Raw genomic sequence first — 14,445 nt, 5'->3', positions numbered from 1 at the left:
CTCCCCTGGGATACGCCACTGTAATCTAACATTTGTATCTCAGATCCATATTGTTTTCGTACGAAAAGTGTCGAAAACATCGTAAATAAAATTTGTTTGGCTAATGATTAATAAACTAATAACCTATGTTTTTATAATAAAAAAGTTGTATAGCTATATCTATAATAGCTAGTAATAAAGTTTCAACCGACGGTACCTCCTATTCCACTATTCCCATTAAGTGGATTACACACTAAAGGCTCTGTCAAACAGAAAGCCTTATTTTGTAAATTGTTACAGCGTCGCGTTATTCACGTGCGTGAAAGCACCACGCCGACGAGCCATTTACCGCTTTAACGCGCGTTATAACACGTTCTGTTAGACATAACCTTAAGCAATTTGAATGCGCGCATCAGCGTTTTTAAAACGTCGCGATTTTAATAGGCGAACACGCACTCCTTACCATAGGCCAATATATATATATACTTTAGTGTGATATTTAATCTATGTCCTTACAAATTTAAACGAGTTAAGCGCAAATAGCGTTTGGGATTTGGAGGGGCTAAGGCCTTACTTTGATAGTATTAAATAAGCTTAAAACAAAATGTAGAAAATGTTAGAGGGCTTGGCCACTAAAGACCCCCCCCCCCTATTTTCGCCTATGACTTGAGTCAATGCGTTCGTCAGCGTTTTAAAGTCGCACTGTGTTTTCACACTTTTTAAATCCCCCTCCCAATGAAATATTTATATAATTTTAAAAAATATCTGTATTATCTATTTAAATTAATAATCTACATTCTACAGACCTGGATTTTACCTCCTATAGCTACAAATAAAAATTAATATACCAATAATATCAAATAATAGATGTGAACCGTACCGTCGACTGTCTTAAGTCTTAAAGCATAGATTTTTCTGAAGTCGGTAAATCAATTTGACAATACCTACATTTTATTAACAAATAAAAATACTACCTAATTTACACTTGTTGCTGGTGTATATGTGTATATCACGGCTCCATGATGCATCACAATATTTTTTACGCTGCGGCCGGAGCCACATGGGGATAGTCGAGGCGGCCCCGTTCAATCCCCTCACAAGTATATATTTAGCATGTATCGCCAGTGGTGTATTGGTAAATAAATTTATGGGTATACGCACCTGAAAGTAGTTGAATATACCTATAAGGCTATATATAAAACTTCTTGAAAAAATTTTCTCGCTCCGCTCGAAAAATAATTACACTTAATATTAAATATTATTATTATAGTATAATACTTTATATTTAATCTTTTATTACAAACATTAACCTTTCATGTGTATATGTATATGCAGTGGCATATATAGGGGGGGGGGTTCACCCTATATTCACCACGCCCCAAAATCAATTCCTATATACGCCACTGTGTGTAATATGTACCAATAGTATCAGTATCTAACGTATTTTTTTTTTTTTAATAATTCAATTCATAAATATCATAAAGAATACAACTTTTTGTTATCAAACTTAAAAGAAATTTCTTAACATATCAAAATTTAAATATTATTATAAATTATTTTAAAGAATTAACAATTGTCCATAAACTTCTTTTATAGCCATCTGTATCTTCTTCTTTCTTTTTGGTTTTTTTTTTGTTCTAGTATCATCTGCTGATCTGTGTTCAACTAACCAACTTTTAACATAGGACTCAGGTCTCCATAAATTAAGTGGGGGTCCATTTATATTTATCAACATCAAATTTTAAATATTAGTTATACTTAATGTAGACCTAAGATCTGTGCAAATCAAATTTAAAACACTGAAACCACGTTCACATTCAGCAGTTGAGCAAGGAAATGTTTTAATGATAAAATGTTTTAAATATTTACAAAATTCGGCGTATACACGATAAAGCAGTGGTTTACAATCTATTTTTGAAACTTAAGTACACAGTTTGGGAACCGCTGCTATACATTAATATTGTATACACGCCATAGAGTATCACTCTATGATACACGCTCGGCAGTTTCCGATCGTCTTCGCAAGAACCCGAAGTCGGGTAAAATTTAATCGAACTTCATGCGGGTACGGGGCTATTTTTGGACAGTGTACTTACTACTTAATGTCATAATACAATAATATTGTATTAATTTGTTTATTATTATTATTATTTTAAACTTTTGTTTGGTATTAATATGACTGAATTGTCTCCAGATGATAAATTGGAAGCGTGCGTATACCCATAAAAGAATAATTTTTTTAAAGGTATACGCATAAATCCAAAAATAGGGATCCGGGTATACGACGTATACCTCCAATACACCACTATATAACAGTATAGCAGGCTGCAAAGATCTTCTCGGGCCGACCGAAGTCAGCGCTCTGAATACACTCGTTCTGGTAACCTCCTCTTAGTGAGCCGGCCGAAGCCCGCCGCTTTTGATTCCCGTTTTGGAGTTCATCCATTATCCGCAGCCTGTCGAATTCAATTTCCTTTAGTGTAAGGATGTCTTCCACCATTTTATAAAAGAGCCTAAATATTTCTTCAGCTTCGTTTAGGGCGGTGGCCTTCTCCTCCTCCAGACCGAACCGCACGTGATGTCTGGCATATCAGCCGCATCTGGAGATAGACCCAGGCGTTCCCGGAGTTTAGCACGGCAGCCTTCCCAATGGATACAATGGAAGATTGTGTGCTCCGCTGTGTCCGATCCGCATGGGCAGTGCATGCAGCGTGGGCTTGGGGCCCTGGTTATCCCATTTACCTAGCAATTTTAGTTTCACTTATAATTAAAATATTTTAAAATAGGTAACCAGTTTCGCTGTTCAGTAAACGACAACGGATAAGACACAGCGCTATTGTTATTTCTATTCAAATCAAAACTCTAATGAGGCATGTATATAAGTTTTGTCGCCTGTCGGACTGAAATAGATATTATATTATTTAAATTTAAAACAATTAACTTTTATAGTTTTATTGAATTATTATGATTTCCAAAATACAAAATACTGGTTAACAAAAATTAAAATTTTTCAATCTTAATTAAGCTTCACTCATAATTAGATATTTACAGATGGTCAAGAAAAAAATCACCGTTTCAATCAAGATTGATTACAGCATGTGATTCGTATTATGCTAGATAACACAAAAATTATTCCTAGAAATTCAAAAACATAATTTGCTTTAACTTGTCAATTTTAAATTAATTTAAATATATATTTTTTTAATTGTTTTGAAAAATATGATCATTAAAAATTCAAAATCATTGAAGATTTAAAAATCTTTGTTATATACAATTTGTTTTTTTTAAATTTTTGAAGACTTCGGCCATTCAATCAGAATTTCCATATTTATTACAGTAAAAATGTATTTAAATATACATATTGATTTTTCCTCGCAGATACTAAGGGTGATCATCTGATATGGGACTTTTGGGACGGACTGTATGATAAAGTTTGAAAATAAAATATTAAAAAATATAGTTCTTAAATGGAGGATGTAGAATATTTTCTTCTATTAATTTTAACAAAATAATCTAATTTAGTTGATCTGTTTATTGTATATGACAGGATCATTATTACTAATGTATTTTTGAGGACAAAATTACATTAGTACCTGGTGCCTTGGTTATAAAACGTTATAATACATATAATAGGATGTACTGAAAATAATATTTTTATTTATTATTCATATTGCTTAGGTATACAGTTGAATTCGAAAAGTAGCAGAAAAGTAAAAAAATATTCATTAATGTAAGAGTAAATCTTGTATATAACATTAATTAACAACAGATACATATTTATTTGTTTGTAAATATATTTTTACATTTTGTATGAACATAATATATTGTTGATGATAACTGGTTAATGACAAAATAACTAAATTTTAAGTCTGTAGTAAAATATATTTTAGGTAGGTGCCCACTGAATTAAGAGGCCAGTAAAGAGTAGACTTTTCATTAACATAAAATATAAAATAAAATAACTAATAATTAAGAATTATTGCCTATAGGAATTTCAATACAAATTATAAAATGTAAAAAAAAAAACAGGTTTAAAAATGTCTAATAGTATCATTAATATTTTTGTTTTATAAATCAAAAATCAAGTAATAGGATTCATATTTAGAATAAGAAAATATTATTTAACACTACAGAGGAAATGGAAGTGATAGAGAGGTTTTCCATACAATATAATAACAATTAAACAATATAATGATGAATATAACTAGAGGACAAATAATAAAATATAATCATATTTGGCTTATAGCCTTTCAAATATTAACTTTATATCACAAAATTCAATGTTTAATAATTATTTTTGATACAACATAATTAATGTAAGTATATACTCTGTGCATCGATCTAAAAAATCAACTTTATGTTAATCCATATAACGTGGCGAAAAATTATTTGTGCATTCACGTTTTCATTCTGGATTATTTATCTTTTTTTTTAATCATAACAATCGGTGTTCTCGACCTAATTGCGCCTGCACCAACTAAAGAAGTTGGGCTAATTTGTACTGTTTGGTTGGAAGGTAGTGCCCGCAATAGCAAAATCTGAGTCTTGATAGCTGATTTAATGACTAAATAATTGTTGTATGTTGAACACGCCAGATTTTCAGCAATTTCCGTCAACGATTCATATTCATTTGGTACCATGCAACTGCATGAAGATTCAAAGAAACTAAACAATGGAAACCAAATTCGCGTCCTACAAGAATCAACATTGTTGTTCAATGCTTGATTGTTGGCTAGTGTGTGGTAGTATAGGAATAGTCTTGATGTAATATAAAAGGCAATGAATACATCAATGGAGTAATGTTCGTGACCCGAAAGTATAAAAAATATACCGAACATATTTAAGAGCCAGCTGAACGTATGTAACAAATATATGTCGCGTGGAGTGTCTGCAAAAAATGTAATATATTTAATATAAGTAAGCATAATTATACATTTTAATCGTTTAGTCAAAATATAAGTATTTACATTCAGTGATGAAAAAGTTTAACATGGTTAATGCCACTGTATGTCCACTGAACATATAGTCGCCACAAGTGCGAACCCCTTGTATCGACATGCCAGCCCCTCTCCATATCACATACGCTTGCTGCATCTTGTATACCATTTCTCCCAGAAAATTTCCATCTATAACACGGAATATTATTAATACAACATATTGAAATAAACTTATATTAAAGAGAAAGAGAGAGAGGTGGAGTAAAAGATACAGTGTTTATTTTAAAGAGGTTTTAAATTTTCTTAAATTAATATAAATGGAAATTAAATTGATATGTACTACTGTCGTCATCCCAATCCTACATACCATCCAAATACGCTGGCTTCTTTCGGGGCGTGCATTCTAAATGTGTGCCCGGCACAGACAAGGAAGTTATGATCATTGTGATGCACCGTAACAGGAAGACTGTGCCTGATAGAGCGAAAAACCGCCTCAGTAATATAAAACGGTGCTTGTGGAAGACCAGAACGGCGAGCCACACGAAACACAACACGGTGCCTGTCAGTTCACACATGTGAAACGCCCAAGGGATATAAGGCACGTTGTCCAAGAATATATCCGGTAACGGGGGATATTTCTTCATGTCAGGCACGCGATCATGGACGATCACCATGACGAACGCCGTGATCCAAGTGACGGTGAACAGGTAGCCCATTGCAATGAGAGCTTTCCATATCTGGAGGAACAAACAAATAAAATAAAAATTATGACTTATGAGAATAATAAAGTATATTTGATGATATTATTGTAAATAAAGTAATTTATGTATAACCCATTTTTATGAAACCTTAGTTTTTTATGAATCCTTAGCTATAAAAGTAGAGTATTTTATAAATTTTTAACTACAAAATAATTAATAAATTTTAAATTTGATACATTTTGTCAAAAATTGAACTTTAAATGCTTATAAAAAAAATGTTGCATATTGTAATGATATGCTCACACACCATTATAATTATAAACTAAAATCTTACACAGTAATAAATAACGGCCAGACTGTCGCTTGTAGAAATCGAACATCCCCAATAAAATCATTGTCATCGACAAATAGGTACGATTAGTGATGGGTAAATACCCGGTAAATATATTTTTGGTAAATTCCCTAGTTATTTATCCGGTATTTAAAATAAATATCCGGTAATTTGGGTAATTACTTCAAACAAAAAATATTCAATAAAATTTTGTTCATCAACGAACAAATGTTAAAAATGTGGTGATCCAAGCTAAAATACCCATATTTAATTAAATACATTTTAAGTGGAAAGTTGGCTACATATTTTTTTCAAAATATCATATTATTATTAATAAAAACAAAAAAAAATATTTTTAAAACTAGAAAAAAATAAAATTTTCATAAGTTTACTGTTGTTATATTATCTAAGAGAATATATAAAATAAATTTTTTTAAAAAAACAAAAATATTAATTGAATAATAAAAATCTATATTCTATATTCTACATTTTGCGGACATTAGACGGTTATAACCATAGATTTTCTTTAATATTTATGTTGTAACCAAGGTGGATATATATAAACCATGATTTAAGATAAAATAGTATACCTATATTTAAAAAAAAAATACCCAATTTTTCAAAGGTAAATATGACGTGGGTAAATACCCCGGTATTTACCCAAAATATATTTCTTACCCATTGGGTATTTACCCACAGCCCATCACTAGGTACGATCCCTATTATGCGATCACGAACTAAGAAATCGGCACGTACTGGCACTCCGTGGTATGCAGGGCGTGCAGAATTCTTATGTATGTCGCCAGAGAAAATTAATGATAAAAAAAGGTAATTGCCGCCAAAGAGAAATCTAGGTCCGGGAAGTACAAAAAACCTTTGATAAAAACCGCCTACCACTCTCTGATAGACATATTCGTATCGTCCCTTAAATCAGTGCATGAGCACCAGCCACCGAGTAATAACCTCTCAAAATATCAAATACACGAATACACGATCTCGAGAGCCCTCCGAACATCTGGAGGAAGGTAATAGCTTAATTTTAATATTTTAACATCTGAATTAAATATATTTATCGACAGAAGTCGTATTTATATTTCTTCTTATTTTTTAAGTTATTACAATAATATATTTTTAATATTTTCAACTTCTATTGTAACAATACATCAGGAGCCTTGTATTAAATTTTTACGCTTTTTGGCCCAACTAATAAGACTTTATTGATATTCATAGGAAAAAAATCTAAGAGAATTGAAATTTGAAATTGTCCGTCAACAGCTGAAAACGAGTCAAAATATTTTGTACATTTTATCTGTATAGGAATAGATAAAAAAAACCTTCAGTGAAATTTTCATGTATCTACAGTTATTAATTTTTGAATAACAATAAAATAAGAAAACGTTACATGAGAAATCAAGTGAATATCCAATGTTGTAATAAACTTCAAACGCTCAAAAAAATTTAATTTGACCTTCTTGTAGGCATTTTTTTTTGTTTGATAAAGGTAGGAAACTTTATGAGGAACCTTGTATTACATTTTCAAATCTTAGATTTAAAAAGAAAACTTTTTATGAATTTCTAACAACAAATAATTTGCAAATTTTCGTGATTTTGAATAAATTTCAAATATCATTGTAACGATATATGAGGAGCCTTGTATTAAATAGTCAAGCTTTTTTACCCAACAAATACAACTTTATTGACATTCATAAAAAAAAAATTAAAAAATTATCATGTATAGAAAATGGGAATATAAACAACCAGTGAACATTAAAATGTACCTATCTACGGTCATTCGTTTTAAAATTACGCCAAAAACCAAAATCGATTTTGCGTAAAAATTTCCGTTTTTCCTTTATATATTAAGCTATTAAGTATTATACCAGCTATTAAGTAGTGATTTGAGAAGGCCATAAAGTAAAATAAGTTGGGAAACGCTGGTCTATGTCATCAGAATACAACACAAAAACGGTTCAGCGCTGAATGGCTGATATTTAAGTAGCATATGGATATGGTGCAGGTAGTATTATAGGTAATTTACATGTTATTCGTTTGTAAAACGTAGAAAACACTCATGTGTCCTTAAAGAGTTTATAAAAAAATAAATACTACCATGCGATTAATAATAACAATACAACAAACTATAAACTTATAAACGTACAACAATAATATACTATCATAATATCATATATTATCTATGTTTATTGTTTACTTATTTTTATTACTAATTTATTATAGTGGCGTGTAGATATATTACTATATTACATTGTATAGCTTTATATATAATTTAAATAATATACCTAATAATAAAACAAATAAAAGCATAACAAAATGAAAATTGAACATATATTTTTATGACGTAGTATAATACGTATACAAACAGAGGAAAAAACATATGTTTACATCTACACAAAACAACCGGTTAAATTCCGGCGTTTACTGCAGGCGAGTTCAAAAAACTTCAACATTCTAAATAGTTATAATAATAACGGTATCTTCTTAGTCATACTAGCCTTAATTCTAATTTCAACTAAAAAGAACCATGTGACTCATTTTTTGTTGGTTTTAACAAACTCTTAAGTAAAGCATCCACTAGGATTTTTGATCCTCCTTCTAACTTGATTGGATTTTCCATCAGAAACCACCCACGTGTTGGTGATTGAAGCAAATTTTCTTATTCAAAACGAGATGACACACATGGGTGCTATACGATTGCGCGCGGTACTTATCAGCGGTACCATTTTAGGCGTACGATTGCGTGCGCTAAATTATTTTAACTTCTTAGGGCCCGTTTTACAATCATAGTTAAAACCTCAGTAACGCTTGAACCACTGATTTTACCGGCCGAATTCGGTAGTTTAACCGGAGTTCAACTATTGTAATACGGGCCCTAAGCAACGTTGCCAAATATACAGAAGCACGGTAAATATCGAAGGAAGAGCTTAAAAAAATAGAACATCAAAATTTTCAAGGAAGAGATTTGAGTTTAAGAGCGTTCAAGAAGTTACATACCTATTGTGCTATATACAAGCGCAAAAGTTTTTAGCCATAGTTGGAAATTGGTATCGGGGTTTCAAAATTGTAACGATAATTATTTTCTTTTAGACGTAGACTGCGTGTGTATGTAAAGTGTTTGTTTTATTTTGTGTTATTCACGTATATTTAACGAAATTTTTTATATTTTATTTTTTTTATAATAATAAGTATTTAAGTAAATGTATTTGAAAACTTCCTAAATGGATGAATTTGTATCTGTATTTAAATATAAAAATTGCGTATGTAAAGGTATTTCTTCATAATTTTTGGTATACTTTCATATGAAGTCGGCTGGTCACTTCATCCCGGAACACATTATAATATACATTAATATTTTTTTTTCGTACAGGGGCCTAATTTAAAATTTTGGCCCCTGGGCCTCAAAATGTCTTAATCCGGGCTTGAGTAAATTTGAACGAATAGTGCCAATGGAGTATGGTGGTGATGTGGAATTAATTTACTTCTAAACGAATTCAAACCTTATTATAATATTATATGACGACATGACGTTTTATTTAAATTATTATTATTAGACAAACCATCAGCTAAATAATTTGTGGAAAAAAAGGAGGATTCTTATTTGAAAATAGAAGTTTGTATCGCTACAGGACACCTTAACTTTTAAACGGTATAAAAAATATCAGAATTTGAATAAATGTGCTTTTAAAAGGAAAAACGGAGGTGGGCATGATTAAAAAATCACTCTTTATAATATACATTTTTGGAAGCACCCTGGTAACTCTAAATGAACTGGAACAGCAAAACGCACTCGTGCTATGTCAAAATGATTTTTTTTTTGGGGGACGCACTAAGTTGATACTTTATTCCAGCTATTAAAATCCACCGTTTATTCCGGAAAACAAATACGGAACATATACGGAAAACAACCGTTCAGTGAAGCCCAATATCTTTTTAATAGAATACAAATAAAATAATAGGTAAGCTAATGATCTATATAACAGATGAAGGAAGTCGGGGTTTTATGTTTTGAAAATATGAACAAATTTAAAATTTCATAATTTTGATTTAAAAACAAAAATAAGTTAATTGTTTTAATAATATTTTAACTATAGACCTTATAGTAAGTTGTAAGTATAAGGTCCTATGATTCTAAGTTCTAACATATTATGTATTAAGTCACAACTCACGATATAATTTTGAGTATGATACAATTTAGTATTTAACATGCACCTTTTGTAAAAATTAAAATAATTGTTTAATAGTATGATTAATCAAGGGCAATCAGTAAAAGTCCGAAATACTGATATTGTATTTCTGTACGTTTTACCAGTTTTACTATAAGTATTTAAAAATATAAAACCATTGATTATAATCAATTTATAATCAATGGTTTTACGTATATGTTCGTACTTTTACAGTAACATATATTTATTTATACTGCGCTCGAGGGTAGGGTAACCGTAACACATGCAATTTATAGTACTCACACGTATTATAATTTATAGGTACACAATATCATACTAATATAGTAATATACTATATTATTAGTTAAGTAAAAATGGTGGATTATCAGGTTAGAAATGATCACAAAATATTCTATAAGTTCCATTTTCATTTAGATTGTATTAGATAATCGAAATCAAAAGTTGTTAAATATATTATAATCATTATTCATTACTTATAAAAAAATAAGAGTATCTAAACAAAAGATTCGGTTTTCATAATAGAGTAGGTGTGATCACATAATGCTTGTGTACAGTTGTAATGCACAATGCACATTGTGTGTTTAAAAATACATAAGTAGAAATATATTATATTATTCAAAGTCAATTGATAAAATTACCAAATTATCCCTATACTTTCATTGTAGCATAGTTGGGTAATGTATATACAATTACACACAAATCAACAGGCATTAGGTAATGGTCAAACAAAGTGCCATAAGTTCTCATATTTACTATACAAAACAAATTCAAAACTCAAAAATAATAATTTTAATATGTAAACATAATATTATAATACACTCTTTTGAAATAATATGAATATAATATGATGCATAAAAACACTATAAAAACAAGTTAGTTTTTAATAAAATTACGTCATGTGTTTAAACATATCTTTATTGGTATATTAACAATAAATGTTATCATAATTTGGAAAATAGCTTCTAATTAATAATTAATATTTACTAGAATAAATAAAAATAGCATATTGTGGTAAAAAGAAATACTGAACAATATTGATGAGGCGAACTCAGCACAGATAGTTTATAATCTGAAATACATGCGGTAGATGGTTAGCAGAGAATTCGAGTAGGAACCTTTGGTAATAATAAATATATATCTACTTTATTTATAATAGAATTTAAAGTAAATCTGCAGCACCTCCACAGCGCAAAATGTAGTTTTGAACAGATTGTGATTACAACAAATATTATATAAATTATATTGATTTATTATCTGTTTCAATTTAAATAAAATACGTTAACAATTATAGTCCAACAAACATGATATATAATTTAGGGGGAATGGTGTGGCTCGTTAGTTGGCCTCAGTCTCTAACGTGTTCTGAGGTCGAGCATCGACCGGCGATTCTAGTTTCCAAACGGGTGACCAGCCGGATTTTTAGTGATGAATCCTCGCCCCACATACACGTGTTCCTCAACCAACCGTAATCCCCCAACAAAATGCTAATGGCCATAGTTGGCGATGTTCAAAATTAATAAAAAAAAAAATAACTTATTTACCTACTATTTTTTAGTCAATTTGAATCTGAGCCAAACTAAGAACCATTGACGTTCTTGATAGACGTATCAAAAATGTCGTTCAAAATAAAAACAAGGACAATAGGTTAAAATCAAAGAAAACAATCACAGATTGCGTACGGAAATAAATATATATTATATACAGTTATATAGTTTATTGTATCATCTACTTTGCATGTGCGCTGTGCAATGTGCGTAGTACACCAGGTCCTGCTGATCAGCGCAGCCTGGCAAGACCACGCGAACTACACCCTTGCTCCGTCTATTAGTATAAGGTCCATGACCTATGTTCAATTTATAGCCATAGTCCATGGATAATAGATAAATTCCATCTGGATCCAATAATAATACGTTACCTATGATTATTAAGGAGTCTTTAGGCGTGCTATTATACAAAAAAAGAAACTATATGTTGGCCTTACCAAATATATTTCTGTCAAAATGAGTTTCTGACAATTGCGTTTTCCAAAAATACATTTCAGACAAATGAGTTTCCGACTAAATATGGTTCTGAGAAATACATTTAATGGAAAATACGAGAGAAGGAACCCGTGTCCCGACAAAACACGTTCGATTCCACGCATCACCATTCGCAACTTATTTCGCATACACTAAAAGGCACAAAGTGGGGAATGCCTACAGCCTGGCATACGAGAGCCGAGAAACAGATTCCTTCTCTCATGGCCCGGAGTCTAAACGTATAGGGATGGGCATAAAATCCGACTATCTGAATTTTTTTTTTTTGATCTTCAAAACAACTCAACAACATAGGCCATTAGTTAGGGAATATTTTAATTATCCGAATATCTAAATCCAGAATCCAGATTTGAATCAAATTCTTATCAGGATTTATGGATTTGGTTTTTATGTGACTATCATAATTATTTTTAATATATCGTAAGATAAATCATTTTATTGTATTGTAATGAAAAAATGTTATAGAATTAAATTTACTAGAATATAAAATTGTGTCATTGATCAGCATATTCGGATTTTTGGAAATCCGGATATGCCCACCATTAATATGGTATATCAGCATGTATGTCGCCAGAATACCAGATTTACTATCTAAATTAAAAGAAACTGGATATAGGGAATTCATCTTGTTTAGGTCATCACAAGATATAGTCATATAGTGTTATAGTGGTTATATTATTATTAAAAGCAATGATAAATCAAGATTTCAAAAAGCCTAATCTAAACTCTGTTTGCCATTTTCTTTAATGTTTAATAACTATCTAGGAAGTTATTTTTGAACATTTTTAGTTACTTGTACTAAAATAATTAATTAAGTTTAAACATTTTTAAAATTTATTAAATCCAAATATATATTGTGTACGTGTAATTAAGTAGGTAACGATAACCTAGTATCAATAGTACCTATCATTACAATTTTTAGATCTATTATCCGAAACCAAAAATGTGTATTACATTAATCACAATAAGGTGGATAAGTGAGCGGTACACGTACCATTCTGTTGTACTAGTAAATTGTCAAGTATATCATTGTATTTTATTTAATTTTAATGATAAATCATTGCATACGAAAAAATGATTCTGAGCGGAAACGTCGTGTCATTTATACTTTTATATATAATTAAATTTAATAATTCAAATAAAATAATGAAAATCGAAAATATTTCTTGACTATAAATAGCGTAACTTTCTGGTAAACAATTATTTTTTATAAAGGTAGAAATTGTAAATCTACTATTAAAATTTCTTATGTTATAGCTATGAAAAGAAAATCTTTTAAGAATTTCTAACTGAAAAATAATCTACATGAATGGCAAATAATTATATAATTATTTAATGAAAATTTCAAATGTCTAATGTTATTCGTTTTTGAATAACAACAAAATATTAAATACCGTAAACAATTTTATTTCAAACGATCATAAAAAATCTATGTTACTTTACGGTAACTTATGTTTTGTTTAAGGAAGAAAAACTTGTGGGCAATCTTCTATTAAAATTGCTCTTGTTAGCTATGAAATAAAGAATTTTTATAAATTTATAACTGAAAATAATTTGCACATTTTTGTGTAATGTTGAATGTCAAAATTTGAACTTTAAAGCACATAAAAATAATCATGCCTATGTATATTTAATATTTTTTAACTGCTATTGAAAGTTTTTGTTAAGAATATTTTTGAAAAAAACTATGAAATTCGAAAAAATTGTCAAGGCTATAATAACTCAAAACAAACGGTTATTAGTTGTTGAGTCGTATTACAAAAATAAAATCGATTTTTTTCAAAAATTAGTTATGAGTAAAAATTATTGTTTTTTCCGCTCAAAAATAACTGGGAATTTTCAATTTTGACCTATCAAAAGTACCAGCTAGATTCACTTTTCTATCACAAATGTTGACAGAAAAAAACACACGCATCATTGTTACAATAATACATTAATTCGCTATGCTCAGTATTTATAAAAGGTTAACATTAAATGTTATACATATAAATGTAATTCAATCTAAATTAAAAAGACCAATTATTTTGTGTGATTTAAAAAAAAAAAAATTTTAGTTAGAAAATTACTTAATAAATAATATGTAAGTTGTACCTATGGATTTAAACATTTTACACATAATAAAAGTAAGGGTTTAATAGGGTGCCGTAGGTCGCTTAGATAGGCGCAGATAGCTTATAATAATAATAAGTAAATTTTACCTCTGGTTTTAATCGTCTATCTTCTTCAAATTCTGAACTATGGGAAGACGTGGCGGTTACATCA

At 29.8% G+C, this 14,445-nt stretch overlaps 1 protein-coding gene across 1 annotated transcript in view; it reads right to left on the bottom strand.

Moving 5' to 3' along the window:
- Positions 1-3,616: 3,616 nt before the first annotated feature.
- LOC100160143 (sphingomyelin synthase-related 1) overlaps positions 3,617-14,445 on the bottom strand; it is an 11,066-nt gene continuing 237 nt past the window's right edge. Inside the window, exons 2-5 of the mRNA XM_001949229.5 lie at positions 14,382-14,445; positions 5,284-5,653; positions 4,947-5,105; positions 3,617-4,867 (exon numbers count right to left, since the gene is read on the bottom strand). Coding sequence (XP_001949264.5) covers positions 4,395-4,867; positions 4,947-5,105; positions 5,284-5,653; positions 14,382-14,445 — 1,066 coding nt within the window. The 3' untranslated portion in view covers positions 3,617-4,394. The remainder of the gene's footprint in view (positions 4,868-4,946; positions 5,106-5,283; positions 5,654-14,381) is intronic.

Source organism: Acyrthosiphon pisum, chromosome A1 (genome assembly GCF_005508785.2).
Source record: "Acyrthosiphon pisum isolate AL4f chromosome A1, pea_aphid_22Mar2018_4r6ur, whole genome shotgun sequence".
Lineage (NCBI taxonomy): Eukaryota > Metazoa > Arthropoda > Insecta > Hemiptera > Aphididae > Acyrthosiphon > Acyrthosiphon pisum.
Note: the sequence above shows the minus strand (reverse complement) of the source record. Positions and strands in the feature narration are given on the sequence as shown.